Source organism: Primulina huaijiensis, chromosome 11 (genome assembly GCF_012295235.1).
Source record: "Primulina huaijiensis isolate GDHJ02 chromosome 11, ASM1229523v2, whole genome shotgun sequence".
Taxonomy (NCBI): domain Eukaryota; kingdom Viridiplantae; phylum Streptophyta; class Magnoliopsida; order Lamiales; family Gesneriaceae; genus Primulina; species Primulina huaijiensis.
This window is the reverse complement of record NC_133316.1, coordinates 19,631,537-19,649,579: the sequence shown is the minus strand read 5'-3', so window position 1 is coordinate 19,649,579 and position 18,043 is coordinate 19,631,537. Positions and strand designations below refer to the sequence as shown.

The 18,043-nt window shown below is 36.6% G+C and overlaps 3 protein-coding genes across 4 annotated transcripts; 1 reads left to right on the top strand and 2 right to left on the bottom strand.

Annotated features, from left to right (window-relative positions):
* Positions 1 to 4,635: 4,635 nt before the first annotated feature.
* On the top strand, positions 4,636 to 6,934 carry LOC140988886 (uncharacterized). Its single transcript, XM_073457968.1, has 3 exons — positions 4,636 to 5,409; positions 6,056 to 6,598; positions 6,705 to 6,934. The coding sequence occupies exons 1-3, from the start codon at positions 4,687 to 4,689 to the stop codon at positions 6,804 to 6,806; spliced, it is 1,368 nt and encodes a 455-aa protein (XP_073314069.1). The 5' UTR covers positions 4,636 to 4,686; the 3' UTR covers positions 6,807 to 6,934.
* Positions 6,935 to 8,975: 2,041 nt separating this feature from the next.
* On the bottom strand, positions 8,976 to 12,697 carry LOC140988018 (sphingoid long-chain bases kinase 2, mitochondrial). The gene is made up of 12 exons (XM_073456856.1): positions 12,465 to 12,697; positions 12,234 to 12,310; positions 11,740 to 11,793; positions 11,605 to 11,664; positions 10,996 to 11,073; positions 10,827 to 10,873; positions 10,674 to 10,714; positions 10,474 to 10,558; positions 10,257 to 10,371; positions 10,025 to 10,147; positions 9,846 to 9,946; positions 8,976 to 9,453 (listed from the first exon to the last, which is right to left on the bottom strand). The coding sequence occupies exons 1-12, from the start codon at positions 12,610 to 12,612 to the stop codon at positions 9,324 to 9,326; spliced, it is 1,059 nt and encodes a 352-aa protein (XP_073312957.1). The 5' UTR covers positions 12,613 to 12,697; the 3' UTR covers positions 8,976 to 9,323.
* Positions 12,698 to 13,787: 1,090 nt separating this feature from the next.
* Positions 13,788 to 17,760, bottom strand: LOC140988057 (C-terminal binding protein AN-like). Of its 2 annotated transcripts, XM_073456926.1 has the most exons (8): positions 17,088 to 17,760; positions 16,308 to 16,476; positions 16,094 to 16,224; positions 14,798 to 15,604; positions 14,591 to 14,638; positions 14,181 to 14,294; positions 13,931 to 14,044; positions 13,788 to 13,847 (listed from the first exon to the last, which is right to left on the bottom strand). In XM_073456926.1, the coding sequence occupies exons 1-7, from the start codon at positions 17,658 to 17,660 to the stop codon at positions 13,973 to 13,975; spliced, it is 1,914 nt and encodes a 637-aa protein (XP_073313027.1). In that variant the 5' UTR covers positions 17,661 to 17,760; the 3' UTR covers positions 13,788 to 13,847; positions 13,931 to 13,972. The 2 variants fall into 2 exon arrangements, with proteins under 2 accessions (XP_073313027.1, XP_073313026.1); XM_073456925.1 differs by having other exon boundaries at positions 13,788 to 14,044.
* Between the last annotated feature and the right edge of the window lie 283 nt (positions 17,761 to 18,043).

The window sequence follows — 18,043 nt, the reverse complement described above, 5'->3', positions numbered from 1 at the left end:
GTCTGGGCCTGCTTCACAATTGTTTTTCCCTCTACTTTTACACTTTTAAGTGATTGAGTTTTAAATCATGTTTCCTCATCCTCTCAAAGCTTATTTTCAAGTATTCAATGTGATACAAGGTTTTAAAAGACTTCACCATGATATCATCAATGTATACCTCCACATAACGCCCAATCATATCATAAAATATAGCATTCATTGCTTGTTGGTAAGTTGCACCGGCATTCTTCAAACCGAATGAAATTACAAGACATTCACGAGCCAATGGCCCCAAGACATCTGATAGTTCATCCTCTGCAATATTGATTTGATTATAACCAGAAAACCGTCCATAAAAGACAATAAATCGTTCTTGGCTACTGAATCAACCAGCATCATGATTATTAAATCCCTACTCATCTTACATCTCTAGAGCTCGATACTATTCGCCTCGACTCGTTTACATCCCTAATCATCTTCTCTTGAGAATAAGGTAAAATAAGATACTACATAACCCCGAGGATAGATATTATCACAATCTAACATTTCTGGATATGGCTTATGAAATTATGGTCGTTGTGCATGTTGGATCTCGGTTTTCTACGCGCCCAAACGCAGCGGAAGTTTTAAAAATTTTATTTTATTTTGACAATCAAAATATATTTGACTTGGGCGCTCGTATGGTTTTACGATTAAATAAATAATCATAGGGCATTAAAATATACCTTTGGTGAATAATTTCACTTGGCTCCAACTACACCGGTATTAGCGGACGTAGCTCTTGTAAATCCCTACGAACGTTCTTCGATCTCCGAATCAGGTCCACGACCGGATTATTTGTTCCTCTTCTAAATTGCACTAGAAATTTAGAAGAACTTTCACGTAGAGATAGAACACGAAGAAGAAATCGACTCAATTCTATTAATTAGGATTGCCGAAAACTTCTTGCAAAAGAAAGGAGAATAGTTGAGAGCCGCCACCGAAACTTGGGAGGAGCCGAAAGTTTTTTCGTAAAACTCCAAAAAAAAACTTTTGAATCCTTGCTATGCTATAAGAATAAAATATTCTTATTATTTTTGTATCCATCATTAACTTAATTAATCTAATTAATTAAGTTAACTATATATTCTTTTTCCCAAGATGGCCCGAATGAATGCCTTATTGAAATCTCTATTGATTCGACCGAATGCATGCATTATAATGATAAAAAAAATTTATTATTATATTTTCTAATCTTTTCTTTACTTAATTAATCTAATTAATTAAGTTAATAAAAGATTCTAAGATGCATGCCAACTATAGCCAATCTCGATTTCTTTTAATGCATATATCTTTTCAAGAATATCATGCATTATTTATTTTGCTTTGTGTGCTAGTTTCTAAAATTATGGTATCATGAATATTTTCATATTACATAAATCAATACCATATTTTACAAAAACTTAATGAGCTATATTTTAACTCAATTAAAATATAATTAATTATCAAAGCCCATTTGAACTTTAATAAATTTGCATGATGAGCTTATACTCTTACAAGCTCATGATTCATGCTCCCATTACATTAATCTCATCATAATCCCGATCGACGATCCAATATCATCGATGTGACAAATTCAACTTATTTGTTATTATGATGCACACTTTAATTTCGAGATCACCAATGTATAAATAAGGCAGGTGCATTCCTTTTGACTGTCTTAACAGTCATGCTCTCAAAATTTCTATAAGCTTTTATAAACTTTATTTATAAGCTTATCGATTGATCATATCAAACTTATTTCTTATAAATTCAACTCATTGAATTTATTATCTCAACATTTTCTATAAATTCAACTCCTTGAATTTATTATCTCAACGGGAACAAAATAATCCAGTACTTGTGTGACCCTCAATGGTTCAGGGATACAGCTAGCCGTGGGTTCACAACTCTTTGTGATTCAGGACAATTTCCTTTATTCGGGCTTACCCTAGTTAGCCCCATTCTTTTCATCAACACCTTGATCAAGAATGTCAGAACTCATTTCTGATTGCACCCATCGGATCATGGTAAGAGCGTCTAGTAGCATCGCCCCATGATCCCCTAGGTATCACTGATAGTGCCTGCAAGAACCAGTCGATTATGATTAGCGTACAGTACGGTCCCTTCATCTCATATATCCCGATCGAATCTGCAACCATTGGTTCATCGAGGGTTGCATATCAATTCGATAACTATGTGACACATATAATAGTGGCATCGCATGTACTATTGGAGAACTCCTTCTCCAACGTACATCTCATACTCTGGCCAGAGATTCCACGCACTATTATTTCATCAGATCACATAGGATATCCACACCCGTAGGTGAGCGGTGAATCCCCGACTACAATGCACTGGCTCCTATATGTGTCGCAACTATACCCAACCTCGCCACCTGATGACTCTCCTGGAGCCGGTAAACGAGTCAAAGCACAGCCCTAGCATATAGAGCCTCAGTGTTGTCCCGGGTCGTAAGGACTAATGGTGTACAATCATAACCACGGACTTATCCTCTCGATGAATGATAACCACTTGGAAAGTCCGAGGGAGGGTTGTTCGGTATAATCATCATATGACTACCCATCTGCATGTTTGGACATCTCTATGCCCTTACCAAGAAACGCAGTACACAACATCACAGATGTTAGTCTCGAGCTCAAGCGACCTTTATCCCTATTTTAGGCGGCTGAATCGACTAGGAACGAATTTAGAATATGCAGTGTTTACAAATGAGTTTCAACATCGAATTACGATTCATTTGTATTAAAGCATAATCAAGGACTTTATCTATGCTGCTTGCATGGGTAAACAGATAAAGTATAACGAAACCATTAAAAGTTAAATTATATTAAAATAAAGATTGTTTATTTCACTTGAGTCAATAAATTCCCTAGCCAACCGTTGGCTTGCAGAGCATCTACTCTAACAGTGCATGCCTCAAACTAGGCCCGTATAGGTCTTGTATCACTTTCCTCACTAATGGAATATGGGAGGATAAAACTGATATGTTGCCCTCGATTGTTAAAATTGGGGTTAATACTTGGGTCATTCATGCTATTCTCTTTTGCAAATGAATACACATAAATGTCAGGTTGTACATCATGAGTATTAAATGCATAAGAGATGTTTATAGGATGTTTTCCATAGCTGCGATTTCTACTCCAACTTTCTTCTTCTCTATGACATGGAGGAGTATACTCTCCCCTATTACTTGTTATATGAAAGGTGGAACTATCAAGCGACCTGCTTCGCTTGCTTGAATATTTTCAGAGGATTGACCTTGTTCAACATCAGTACATTTGAATTATTCTTCTCAGTAAAAGGATGATTTTGGAGACAATACTTGACCATTTTTTTCATGTTTACCCATCGTCATCTTGCCAAAATCCTCAAATTTCTTATTCAACAGCATATCCAACATTGGCTGGATACTTGATATCAACTCAGTATTTCAACCATCCCCATGCAACCTTGCCTCATCTATCACACTCTGAACCAATCATCCAACATTCACTTTCACGATCCTTGTGCTCTAGATGTCCTTCTGGCTCTGAAGGCCCTCTTTAGTTCTTTTAAAATTATTTCTTCTGGGCGGCATCTTTCGAGTTTACGGCGTGAAAACTTGTTCGACGATAATTTTTGTAAAAACGCGGGCATGACAGGTGCCAAAGCGACGCCGATTGAAAACCATAAAATAAGAAAATCTAAATTTTAAGATAAACGACTTGAATTCTTGATTTGATTGTTGGTTCTAACTCTAACTTCTGCATGCTAAAGAAATGAATTACCGTTTAACAAAAGAAATGACAAAGAATCGATTCGCAAACAAGACAGAAAATTAATTATGTTATTTTGAATGCATTAAACATATTTATAAACTGGAATTGAGTAAAACAAAGTGAAAATATCGTTTATAAACGCCAGGGACTTGTAGAAAAACTATTCGAAATTAAAAACATGAAATTGACAATATAAGAGCTGCTGAAATTTTAGAAACTATTGCTGAAAATTTAAAAGATGTTGCAGAGGATATTTCAGCAGTTGTTTGATGATTGATTGTGTCGACCTTTTCCTCTCCAGTTTTGTTCAAATCCCATGCAGTAACTGATCTCCACTTCGATCGTGGTCGGTTGCGAGCAAATGGGCCAAATTGGGTTCAATTCTCCCTGAGGGCTCGGTTTTTGTTTAAATATTTCGGGTCAACAATTTCATATGATGGATTATTTCGTTCTCAATCCTGGGCCGTATGCCAATCAGTGCCAAAGTTTGCCAGGCCCAACTAAAAACTGGTTTATATAATGGACCAGGCCCAACAAGAAATCCGATTAATTAATCCAAACCCGGTTCCGTTGTGTTCAAGGATTTTACTATATCATCTTAGAAGAACCTATAAATTATCTATTACAATCCTGATACATTAAGTCTCCTAATTGGACAGTAAAATCTTAAAGCTAATTCCAGATATTTCAAAATTCTTCACTGCATATCTTCATTGATTTTTTTTAATAGTAAAACATCATCTTGAACACTGAGTGATTGTGCAAGGAAATCACCTGAATGCAGTTGGATGCAACAATGTCATCAAAACACCAAAATTGTTCATCAAGGATAATCATATCGTTGATGCTGGCCAACTTCATCGTCTTCTCCTTGTTTTTATTCATCTTCAGATCAGCTTCAAATGACATGCCCCTTTGTTTAAGAGATCACTACAATAACAACGATGCTTTAATTAGAACAGTAGATTCTCAAAACCTTGTTGATTCCCTTTCGAAAAACCATACAGAAGTTGCACTTCAAAACCCTAGTTTTCAAGAGAGAACCCAACTCAAACACGTTGTTTTTGGCATTGGAGCTTCTTCTAAACTATGGCACAGGAGGAAAGAGTACATTAAAATATGGTGGAGGCCGGAGGAGATGCGAGGTTTCGCATGGCTTGATAAGCCGGTCGACAGCGACGAGTCTCTTCCTGAAGTGAAGATATCGAGCGATACATCAGAGTTCCCGTATTCCCACATAGGTGGTGACCGTTCCGCTTTAAGAATATCACGTATAGTGTCGGAGATCGTTAGGTTGGAGTTGGATGATGTGAGATGGATCGTGTTGGGAGACGATGATACGGTTTTCGTGGCCGATAATCTTGTTAGGGTTTTGTCCAAATATGATCATACCAAGTTTTATTATATTGGTAGTACCACGGAAAGTCATACACAAAACTTACGTTTTTCGTACAATATGGCTTATGGAGGGGGAGGGTTTGCCATAAGTTATCCATTGGCTAAAGAACTTGAAAAAATGCAAGATAGATGCATAGAGAGATACCCTGCAATGTACGGCTCAGATGATAGGATCCACGCTTGCATGTCCGAACTTGGAGTTCCTCTCACGAAGGAAGTTGGATTTCACCAGGTTTGATTTGATTTTATCTGCTTCGGATTCGGTGGTAGTACCGGGTGGCATACCAACATGTCTCGTGCATTTTTCAAACAATGATGTCAATAATAATAATAAAAATTACAAAAAGTTAGTTTTTTTTTAAAAATATTTTTAAAGAAAGTAACATAAATTTTTTATACATAAATTATATTTGAAGGATTGACAAGAATATGATTTCTTCATCCTTTCAATTTTGAAATTTTTGTAGTATTTAGTTTCAATATTAAAGATCTCATATGCAAAAAAATAAAATAAAATAAAATAAAATCTTATTTTGTGCTGTTATGTGTGACCCTAGTATAAAATCAATAGTCTTTTTGAAACTCTATATTCTTAAATCACAAGCATATGTGCCTTATTCACATTTATATCATATTTTATTTTTATGAAATGATTGTTAAAACGCAAAAACACTGCCAATAGATTTACGTTTGTGATTTAAATATACATTTTAATCGACTGTTTATTTTACATAAAGATGTTTCGAGCTCTTTTAATATATCGCCGTGATAGAGATTCTAATTTTCTAATTGATCTCGTTAAGTGTATGGACAATATATCAAAACTATATACGTAATTAATTAATATGAAATGCTAATTTGATCACTCTTGACTGCAGCTGGACATCTATGGCAACCCAATGGGCCTACTATCTGCGCATCCAATAGCACCATTAGTTACACTCCACCACCTCGATGTAATGGACCCAATATTCCCAAACGTGGACCAGTCCCATGCCCTTAAACGTCTTAAGATGCCCATGAGACTGGACTCAGCTGGGCTCATTCAGCAGTCCATATGTTACGATAAAACCCGTAACTGGACGATTTCGAACTCATGGGGCTACACAGCCCACATCTATCGCGGCCTTATTAGGGCCATTGACATGGAGATGCCCACAAGAACTTTTCTGGATTGGTACAGAGTAGGTGATGGTTCTGGTTTGATATTCAACACGAGACCGTTGGGGAGGAATGCTTGTGAAAGGCCATCAGTTTACGTGTTATCCAACGCCGTGTTTAACAATGCAACAAACAAAACCGCTAGCGAATACGTCGTGTCGAAGTCGGAGACGAGCTGCAACTGGAAGATGGATCATGATCCTTCAAGTGTTTATAGAGTGGAAGTTTATAAGAAGCCTGATCCCAATTTATGGGACAAGGTAAACGGACTATATCTTCAAAACAAAATACATTAACATGGCTAGACAGTGGTATTCTCTCGTTTGCTTCAATTGTACTGATTCTCAATTTTCTTTTTATTTGCAGCCTCCAAGGAGAAATTGCTGCATAGTGCTTCCAACACAAAAAGAAGGGACGGTCGCAATCGACGTTCATGAATGCAAAGAAGGTGAAACAATAGAAATTTGAAAATCTGACTGCAACAATACAGATTATACCTTTCCTTGCTAACTATATTATTTGTTATTACTTCTTCCGGAGATTTTTCAAATTTACTTCTCTTGGTCTAAAGTTTAAATGTTCGCATCTTTTGTTGTTCGCATTCACCTATTACACATTGTTCATATTCTTCACAATGCATGCTATCTAGAAATTGAACAGATTCCCCTGCAATTTGGCATGATCACAAGCACGTATAAATTTTCAATAATTCAACTGCACTCAACTGATGTTAAAGATGCAACTAACGGAAGCGTTCAAAGAACACCTGTGGTTTTCTGTCATCGTTTTCCTTTCCTAATGGCATGCGAAATAAGAAGGAATGTGTAGGTGACAGAACATCAGGTGTGTTTTTCACAGTTCATAATAAGGTAGCATTTGTGATTAGGACAAACCTAAGGGGTGTTACGCGTAATTTACCTGAATAATAAACCAAGCAGACCCATAATTCTCTGCCCTCATGATTTGTATGTTGATATACACCTGAAAGAATGGGCTTCTACGGAAATGACATGACACATATAAACCGCCAGTACCCAATTCCTTCTCCTGTTCATAAGCTGGAAAAAAACATACGAAACCTCAAAATCCACCAGCTTTCTATGTACACGGCGTCTCAAAGACAAAAGTATAAAGTGCCAAATTAAAAGGTTATGTAACTACGAAAAGTTGCTGGAACTTAAAAGGGGGAGCGTATTGGGACAAGTTGAGCTGTTTGGTTGTTGATCTGACCTCAAAGTCCTCCCATTTCATGAGTTCATATTTCACTTTTCAAGTAGATAATCAAAATTGGTACAGTTTCTTTTGAATTCACTTAGACCTCGAAAGGAACTGGCTGGATCAGCAAATTCACAATTCTCTTCGTAAGCATCAAGTGTCAGATTTCCTGAAGCATTAAAGAGCAAGATTAGTTTTCCTTGACTCATTCGTTACCTTTAAAAATGAATAAAAGGATGTCCATAGCTCAGGTGATTTCAAAACACACCCCACAAAGAAGCCAAACATTTTCCAACCCAAAGGTCCCAAACATGGTGAACTGCAATTTTTTTAACAGCATACGAAGAGGGATTCAACTTTGTCACCAGGCCATTCCATCAAAATGAAAAAAAAATATTATGTATAAATGTCTAAAGCACATATCTGGCTACCAAAAACACACTTTTCCTTGTCAATAAATGATGTGTCAAAATGACAAACTCACTTTCTCGAGGGGAAAAAATGATAAAATTCCCTGTCGCAAAGCCTAAAGTCGAGGATTATCCCTGTAAAGGGTATTTCTTGGAGCATCTACTACTTATTTTCATCATTCAAAGGTCCAATGACTTTAAACTTAGGGGGTGTTTCTACAGGCGTAAGCACAAACGCATACTTACATTGGTGATAACCCACTTATCTAAGTTAAATTTGCACTTTCTGAAGTAATCCACTAAGACAAATCAAACACCAATCTGCAGCTTTCATGTTCCACGGGTAATTTGCAATTTTACTTTGTACAAGGCTCATTTGCTATTTGCCATTTGCAGAAGCAGATATATTCAAGAGCAATTATTTCATAAATATCAGTATTTTACCAGTGACAAAGTATGATCTTTGGAAGTCCTCTTTGATGGCTGCCACAACCACAGCCCGATCAATCTTTCCTAACCCATCAATAGCAAGCTCTGTGACACCTCCTCCTGCATCCTCGGTCCTCGTTGGAGAACGGAGGAAAGAAGCAGCTATACCAAGAAATTCAGAGCCATATCAGGCGATTTTGAGCAACACATTTTCCGTTTCAGAATCTTGATTAGTTTTACTCTTTGCACAGCCTCGGAATTTGTTCACTTTCTGGCAATAGTTAGGACTAAAAATCAGATGGTTAATTAGAATGGAGGTTTGGAGAGGGAGGGATAAGCACAGGTTTGAATGAAAGAAAAGTGTCCATCGCAAAAAGCTTGCAGAAAAGAAGAGCGGTATCAGTAGCAGCTTTCTACAAATATTGTCCATAAAATATTGTGGGCCAATCAGACGGAAGACTGGGCACTCCTGCTACCAGATGCAGAAGCAAACGAAAAATACGAAGAATTTAAATATATTCAATATAAAATAAGGTTTTGATAAACAATATTATATTCTGGTTGGCAAGAAAAAACAGAGAAATGAGGCGAGCTCGCATCGCAATTGATAATCCATACAAGGGTGAGAAATAAATATACACTGATAGAATAATGTCAAAGAAAATGTTAACACTACAAAAAGTTCGAACTTTATTTCACAAGCTCGACCCCATTTTACTCAACCAGCCACGAAACATCATCTTAAATCTAGTCAACAACATGGATTTGCCAAAAGGACTCCTTTTTTCTTTCTCATGTTGAGAGCATCTTCTTTCTTGTGATGTTGATTCTGGAGAACAGCAATGCGGCAGGCAATAGGAAGCTTGCATTTATTGTTGTGTTACAAAAAGCAGCAGGTTTCTTCACTCATGTTGAGTTAGTCGGGAGGAAGTTAGCGTATCATTTCAATAGCGCCAGGTAATATGCTAAATTTCCTTGGAAGGAAGCCTAAATATTCCCCATCCGACTGGACAAAGATGTCGCCACTTCTTACAATTTCCTGGACTTCAATTGAACATGCTCTGGAAAATAGAAGAAGCGTTAAAGTTGGTATACCAGGTCATATAAAGCCCGAAGAAATATACCAAACGAAGCTAAAAAAAATTTGTTCTATCAACGTAAATAAATCAAGAAGAAAGAAGAAGTCAACATGCAAGCTTCAAGCAATCTAAATTTCACAAGTTGAGAACTTTAAAACTGCCACTAAGCCACTAAGTCGGTCATTAAAAATAATTGTGTTTCATCTTAGTAACAAGTTCAAACATTTCTCAACAGCTTGAAACCTCAATTACTTTGCCCGAATTACAACTTTATCAGATACAGAACACTCATCTTCAAAGTCCACGACAGTGACCAATGAGTATAGAATACAGAGGAATGAACAAATTATAGTTTTCACGTGAGAGATGGGTACCTTCTTGAAGATACATTGTTCACTGATAAGTGTGTACCATTGTATAGCTTATGCAGTTTGAGAACAAAGTCATACCACTTGAAATCCTGAAGAATGACCACCTGGACAGGTATGCGAAAGTAAAGTTTTTGCAACAAAAAGCTATAGACGTGGATAAATGAATTGTGTCAGCATTTCACCTCAAAATTCCCACTAGAGGGGTCGGCATTTGGGGAAATCTTCATTCCACCACCAAAATATTTAGCATTTCCAATGCAAAGAGCGGTTACTTGGGAGTATACTTCCCAATCACCATCATCAACCTTGATGAAATTAACAAAATGTTAGCTTGTATTAAGACAAGAATAACTTAAGGCAAATTATCTAAGATTTTTGTAGAGGTCTTGCACAGGGAAAAAAATCAAAATAAACCTTAATTCTAAGGTCTTGGTTATGATGACTGAAAAAAGCTTGCAAAGCTCCAATAATGTAACAGAGATTTCCGAACTTTTTGTATCTTGAAGCATAATAACCAGCCTTGGCACTCCTACAAGGTTAGAAGTACAAGAAAAAAAATCAAGATGGATTTTTTAGCACAAAACCATAGTTTATTACACTCCATAATAGATGCACACAAATTCATCCTTACAAATGAGCATCAGCAACATTTATGAAATAATGTGGTTCGCCACTTTCTCCACTAATGAATCCAACATCAATGTGAGATCTCATCCCTGAAAAATTACTCAATAGAGGAGAACAAAAGGGCACATAATGTGGTAGAGCTGCAACTTATTACAACGTTGACAAGAGTAGAAATCTGGTAAAGCGCTAGCAGACAACATATACCTTTAGCAATTCGGTCAATGGAATCATAAGGATCATTTTTCCTGATAACACCAAAAAAAAATAGAACATCTGTTTCTTTCTTCTCATGTGTGCATGAAATTAAAAGTACAGAAAGCCAATCAGAAACAACCAGCTGCGGGAGATTGAACTGACCATCCCAATGTTCTTGCAAAATCGGAACCAGTTCCCAAGGGAATAAGCTGCAGAGAGGACAGCAGATAAAACTTATATTCCAATGATCAAGTCAAAAGAGATTAACGCACTAACTTATATCCAAAAGAAACTCTACATGTTAGAATTTAAACACACAAGTATCACTTACACCGAGAGCAGTGGTGTGGACAGCAGTCGAATTATTATTAGCAACAGGTTTACCTCCCCAGAAAAAGCCATTTACAACCTACGATTTTCAAATTAACTGGGTCATACTTTTTTATATTTATATTAGAGGCCACTTTTAAAGCAATATACAGGATGTCCTTAAAATGAATACATGATGGTTCATTAGATATGATGTTAAAAGAGTCAAATAGAGAAAAAAAATGTGAGATGTCAAAAGCCCATATCCAGTAAAGAGAAGCCATCCATTCACATATTATTAAGACGAAAACAATTATATTTGCATCGACATATGCCACAAATGGTCATACAAATAAGGGCTCGTGGTATGAACTAACAACATGGAACATCGAACAATCTTGCAAGCTTGTCTATTAATCCCTTCAGCTATTTCTTTACTCCAAACCTCCGAGTTATTTCGACACTTAAAGAGGAATTGAAATTCGTGAAGATAATGTCCTGTGAGTTAGTGGCCAAAAGATATCAGAGATAACATGATGATGTCATCTACAATGTAATTCTATTGTGGCAGCAATAAGTTATTTCATGCTGTAGCCAACTAGAATCTATCTGAAGTATAAATAAAAGATACCTCGTGAAGAGTTCCATCACCTCCAACAGCAATTATCGCATCAGCACCCTCACGTATAGCCTGGTTATATAATAAATTTCTATTCAAATAATTGATTATTATGAGCTTACACATACATTAGATAGTATTTCTCACCTCCCTTGTGATGTCTATCGCATGACAAGGACCAGCAGTCAAAGATTCACATATCTAACCATAAGAGGGAAAAACATTCGAAAATTACTCCATGGAAAATTGAAGAAGCACATGAGAAAAGCTATGCTAACCCACACGCAAAAGTAAGCTACGCTTCTGTCTAAATAAAAATAGTAAACACGACAATATATTAATTTTGTATGCCGTGACACAGAGATAGCAAGGGCCATGAAATTTTTTCGAATTCATCGACTGAAAGTTTATGGTAAAGCCAACCGGAAAGAACCATACCACAGAAGGGATAGGCTATCTGCCAGATACAAGCCAAACCAGCAGAGTTCAATGTAAACAGAAGAAGAAACTTAAGCGAAAAGAAAGACTAACACCACCATTGATCATTATAGAGGACAGAAATCAATCTAATCATGAAACAAATCACTAGTTAAAATAACTCGGTATTTGAATTAATAGTTTTGAATAAAAATATTTCTCACATTGCATTCAGAACCAAGGCGAGACTGCAGGTAAGGCAACAGCTTTTTCCACTCCTTACCCGTCCTTCCATTAGCTCCTGCTCAGAGTCAGCAGTTCTAAATTTCAGATTTCAGAAATTTCAAAACTCAAACTGCAAACAGTGCAACTGTGAGCGAAACAGTGTGTCCAAGCCTACATCCATTTTTTTAGCAAGTCAAAACCTGATAGAGCGTGTGTAAAACACGAGATACCTCGAGGATTTACTACGAATACGATGTCGCGGCGGCGAGAATCTCGGCCGGTGCGGAGGACTGCACGATCAGCGGCGAGATCTGGAGCCAGAGGCTGTTCTGCGCCGATAAAGGAGGCTTTAGCCATAGGCACGCTTGCCAAGATCATTTCCAGACGCAGCAACTTATACTATTGTTAACAGATAGATACGTGTATAACAAAGTGCGCGTTAATTAATATAATAGAGAGAGATTAATTACGGATAATTGGATAAGCAAGAGATCGATTCAGCATATTAAATGCACAAGTTTAATGTATTACTCGTGCATACAATATTTTTTTATAATTTATTTAATTTAAATTTAAATGAATATCAAAATATAATTACAAAAAATAGTGAGAGACTATAATATAATTTTGAAATATGAATTAAAAAATAAATAAATAAAACCCAAGTAAAAATTGAACCTACAACTTAATCATTAAAAAAAAGACTTTAGACGCTGAATTACATATGAATTACTTTAAAATCTTAATACTTTATTAATATATATAATTATTAAAAGAGATCATGACACCAAAAATTATAATAATAATAATAATATAGAATTATAGATATCACATAATTTGCAATCAACGCCATGTATCAAGTCACGAGTATTTGCTAAAATTATCAAGTATAAATCATTATGATTATTTCAGGTAAATGGATTTAAAAGATTACATTTTTTTAATAAAAATTAAAATATTATGTCGCAGAATAATAATAACATATAATCAGTTTTATTAAGAAAAAAGAATTTTGACTATCGTTTTAGATTAGGTACTACTACTAGTACACTACATTTCAAAGATGTTAAATTACCTAAATAATTAACAATATTAATTAAAAGTTAAAACATCATTTTTACCAAGAATATTGAACTTGAATTAAATCGATTCAAAGTTATACAAAGATAATTATTATAATAATTAAATTTACTTTAACGAAATTTTTAACAATTTATCGTATTATACATACAATCATCCAATAATTTTTATCTTTTGTTAAAGCATAAAAATTGACTTTCGCTTTAAAATAATCAATTTTTTTTAAAATTTGTAAGATCCAATAAATAAAAAACAAGGAAGGATAAGATTGAAGAAAAATTAGATTTATACCTAATAGTTTTTTTTTCCTTTTATGAGATCTGATAGGTTTTTGAATGTGAAGAAATGGAGGTGGTTTCATACACAAAGTTCGGTCTTCATGCTTGCACTCGATGGGGAGAGACCAAAATATGCACCGGAAGTCATTGGTCAAAGAAAAAACTCAAGAGGAATGAATGGCCAGCACCCAAAAGTGGAAGAATTAGATATCATTGAAATTGAGCAACACGGCTTTTCCAACAAAGCAGGTTCATCTATCATAAAATTGCATCCGTGATTTCAGCACAAGCATTGAATGCATTACAAATGATAAGATCTTCTCAGACATATTACAAACCTTAATCAAATGGTTAAAACCGATCGTTCCAACTCCAAAGGCCTAGTCAAGCCAGCGGGTGATACCATCTTCGCCTATGGATGCAACAATTTCAACACGCACATCCAATATGGCCTGCAAATCATTGCGAATGGAACATATTTCATGGAAAGTGTGACATAAGAGAAAATATAATACTTCGTAAAATCAGGATTTGTGTAGCAGCAATTCACAAATTAATAATACGGGCACTGTCAAAATGAGAACTTACCAAAGGATTTCTGCAGTTCACCAACTTACAATCTTCCAAAGAACCTTCAATTGTCCAACTCTCCCAGACATCGAAGCTGTGGCTAGCAAATACAAATTCCATTCTTCTATTGATCTGCAAAATCAAAGTTAATATTGAGATAATAAAAGTTCCAAGTATTTCCTAATTGTCATGTCAAGAACCACGCATTATTCGGAAAGAGAACTGGGACAAACTCAATTATACGATAACAAAAGTCAAATATACAGAACTTGATTAACTTTTATGCTTTTAAAACCACATATTTAACAATTGGGAGTAGATTAGTTTATTTTGACAGATCCTAAATATATCATCACATCCTACCCCTTCCATCATTCTTAGACACTCGAGAAGTGCTTGACAACATTTTTACAACTCAATCGCAATACCTGTAACTGCTTTCCTCCAGCTGTAAATGATCTGAACCCCATTGAATCCTGCAAAGCATGGTTATCAAAGATAAAATAGTTAGATTTCTTACATAACATTCTCATTCACTATGTTCTGTAACTTTTAGCTCTTATACATCAACAACCACAGAAAGCAGATCATATCAAGTACAACAAAAAAACAAAAGAAAATCTCAATCTACATACCTTGCTTCTCAATTCAACGAGGAACTGTGCAGCAGGATCTCTTTTTGTGACATTTGGCAATGTGTCAAGGAACCAACCACCACCTTGAATTCTTTTCCTAGAGACATGAAGCGCAGGACGATCTTTGGCATGTAAAGCAATAATACAACCGTCTTTCAGCGGTTCACCAGGTTTTTCACAGAGTTCTAAGTATGGAGTCAGGATAAGCTCTGGAGGTGATTCTGCTTTTGAGTCAATTGATGTCTTCCTGTTCCGTGAATCCTCAGGAGAAGCAAAACGTGAACTGGAGCTCAACACCTGATCTGTGCCACTCATATTAGCGTCATCTTCTCTGTAAGAAGTATTTATTTTTTCAAAAGTCAAAGAATCATCTGTTTTATGCTGAGATTTTTGGCGCCCATGCCTCTTTTTAGCCTTCTTACTCGATCTGCTTCGCTTTATTTCAGATCTACTGGAAGTATTTTGAGACAAACCAGAACCTTGGGTATGGGATGATGCCTCTTTTGACTGATTTAAAACCTTTTTCTGGGAGCTTTCAGCTGGTGACTGAATATCTTCAGCCACTCTATCACCTATAGAACCTTGGAATGAAGTTTCATTGCCAAGCAAATGATGGTGTTCATTCACAAATCCCAGATCACTTTCCAATTCCTCCTCCTCATCATCAGATACAGCATTTTTTGGGATGACATTATCCATGAAAAATTTCTGTAAAATGGAAATTGCCTTTTCTCTTATCTCCATCCATACTTCTTCACTATAATCTGCACTTCGAGGAAGTATCAGAACATTGGGCATTTCCCTCACCTGAAATTTGGTGATAAAATTGCAGTAAAATGCTAGAGAAAACGCAATATGATTATCCTGATTCCTGAGAGGTGTCAGGGCTTATATTCTCAGTGATGGCAGTTACAGTATGCTAACAAATGACCATGGAAACCATATTAGTAATTTGAACCCCAAAAAAAATGCAACAATGCATAACTCTGTCAAACCCTATATACCACCCTTCCGTTGGTTTTCTGAGTACTTATACCGAATTTTAAATGTGATCCCACACATACACCCCAGTATGAAGGACAGTAAAAATCAAAATACGCAAGCTTTCAGTTACAGGGGTTGCTACATTTGATATGGGCAAGATTCCCATACAAACAAAAGCAATAAAAACCTTCGAGAAAAAAAATAAGTGATCATAATAACAATAATACCCAAAAGAAAAATGCAATTTCGTATCTCTCTAAACCACATATTTATCACATCCATACCCTAACAGGCTAACACTATATTTCATACCCATGCTTCCATCCACTGTGGCCCTTCAGCACCATCCAGGGCACAGCCAGCAAGCGTGCCATCAATCAACAGTTGTTTCACAGCACAATCATCCAGCAGCTGGCTGCTACAAGTATTCACAAGAAATGCCCCTTCCATAGAAATATCACCCTTATAAGGCACGGGGTTCAAAAATCAAGGACCACAGAATCTCACAAGCAATTTATTAATTTACCAGGCTTTACTTGTTGCAAACAATCTCCATTGATAATTTGAGTTGTTTCATTAGTCAGAGCACAGTGCAGAGATATGAGGTCGCTTGCAGCAAGCAAATCATTTAGAGTATCCATTTTTCTCGCTGCAGATGGGAATGTCAATGAAGATCTACTCATTCTACCATTGTCCTAAATAGGTTCCAGAAACAAACACCTTAATTAGAAGATTATACAAAGAATAAACACATGTAACCGTATGAAAATGTCCTACCAAATATGCAAAATAGCTAAAGTCAATGAAACCAAGACATAATTTAAAAGTACAGAACTTTATACTCGAAAAGTTAGCATATTAATCAAAAAAGAACTTTTGGCTCACCGAAATATTGATACAACTGTTGGTAGCCAGCTTAGCTAATATGCGGATTAAGCATGCAACACCGTGAAATTAGCAAAAAATGTATCTAAAAATAATGTTAAACTAGATAGAATCAACAAGAACATCACATTGCATAATCGAACTGATTGTAAATTACAAAGTACAATTAATTACAACTATTTAAAGTGAAACGGTAGCTTAACAAAGCAGTGAATGGCTATGCTACACACGGGAAGATATACAAAAGTATAAACTGAATAACAGTTTCCAGAACTCCCTTAGCTGTAATCCATACCGATAAACCAATAATAAACTAAGTAAAACTACAAGAAAACAATTACAGTCCGCATAGTTCGTCAATTAAAATACGATAGACCAATGCAAACTGCCAACACAAACACAATTAAGTAGTTCAGCATACCTCGTGAACATCAAAATAGAGCACACTCATCTTAAACGCCAAGCTCCTATTAGCCAAAGACGTCGCAGAGGCAGATCTACCAACAATCCCCAACACCAGACCACGGCATCGGCGCATTCCACGACAAAGTGGCTGCACTGAGCCGAGCCACCCCGAAGCCGAGAGCGCGCGTCGCGACAACAGATGCGTCCGCCTAAGGAGTCCCAAAATAAGCGCCATCACGGTATCCGCCACCTCATCCGCACGGCTGACGTCAACGTGGATCATCCGGCTCAAGCCAAGGTCGGAAGCTAAGGCTGAATCAACAGCACGGTCGGCCGAACCGAGGCAGAGAATCAACTGCCAAGGGCGGAGTCTCCGCTGAGCAGCGCGCGGGAGGAAGGCGAGCGAGTGGAGAAGCACAGCCGCCGCAGATTCGATCCGAGACTCGGCCAACCTGCTGAGAGGCACATGCTCCACGCGCGCGATTCCCGACAAGCATTGCTGTTCAAGTGCAGCGTCCTCGATGCAATTGAGCGTTACCAGCAGAGGGAGGGGATGAGACTGAGTAGTGGAGATGTTGCGATGAGGCATTGCTGCAGGAGATCTCTTACTCTCTGCAAATCTGCGTAACAGCAAGATTTGTACGAGGCCAAAGCATTTTTTTTCGTTTGAAATTTTGCACTGGGAGCGCTCAAGTATTTATTTATTTTTAATTTTAATCTGTACTAATTCGGCGTATTTTTATTTTATTTTTACCATAAACAACGCGAACAAATTTACCAAGAGTATCAGATCTTTATTCTTTGCGGAATATTCATTCCTACGGCCCCTTTAAAAATTAGGTAAAATTCATTTCGGTCCACTTTGTTGACTAATGTTTCCAATTAAGTTTTATATTTTTATAACATTGTAACGAGACAAATCTGATTTGAACTCAAAAGCTGAACTTCGTTATTGTAACTAGACCAAAAGAT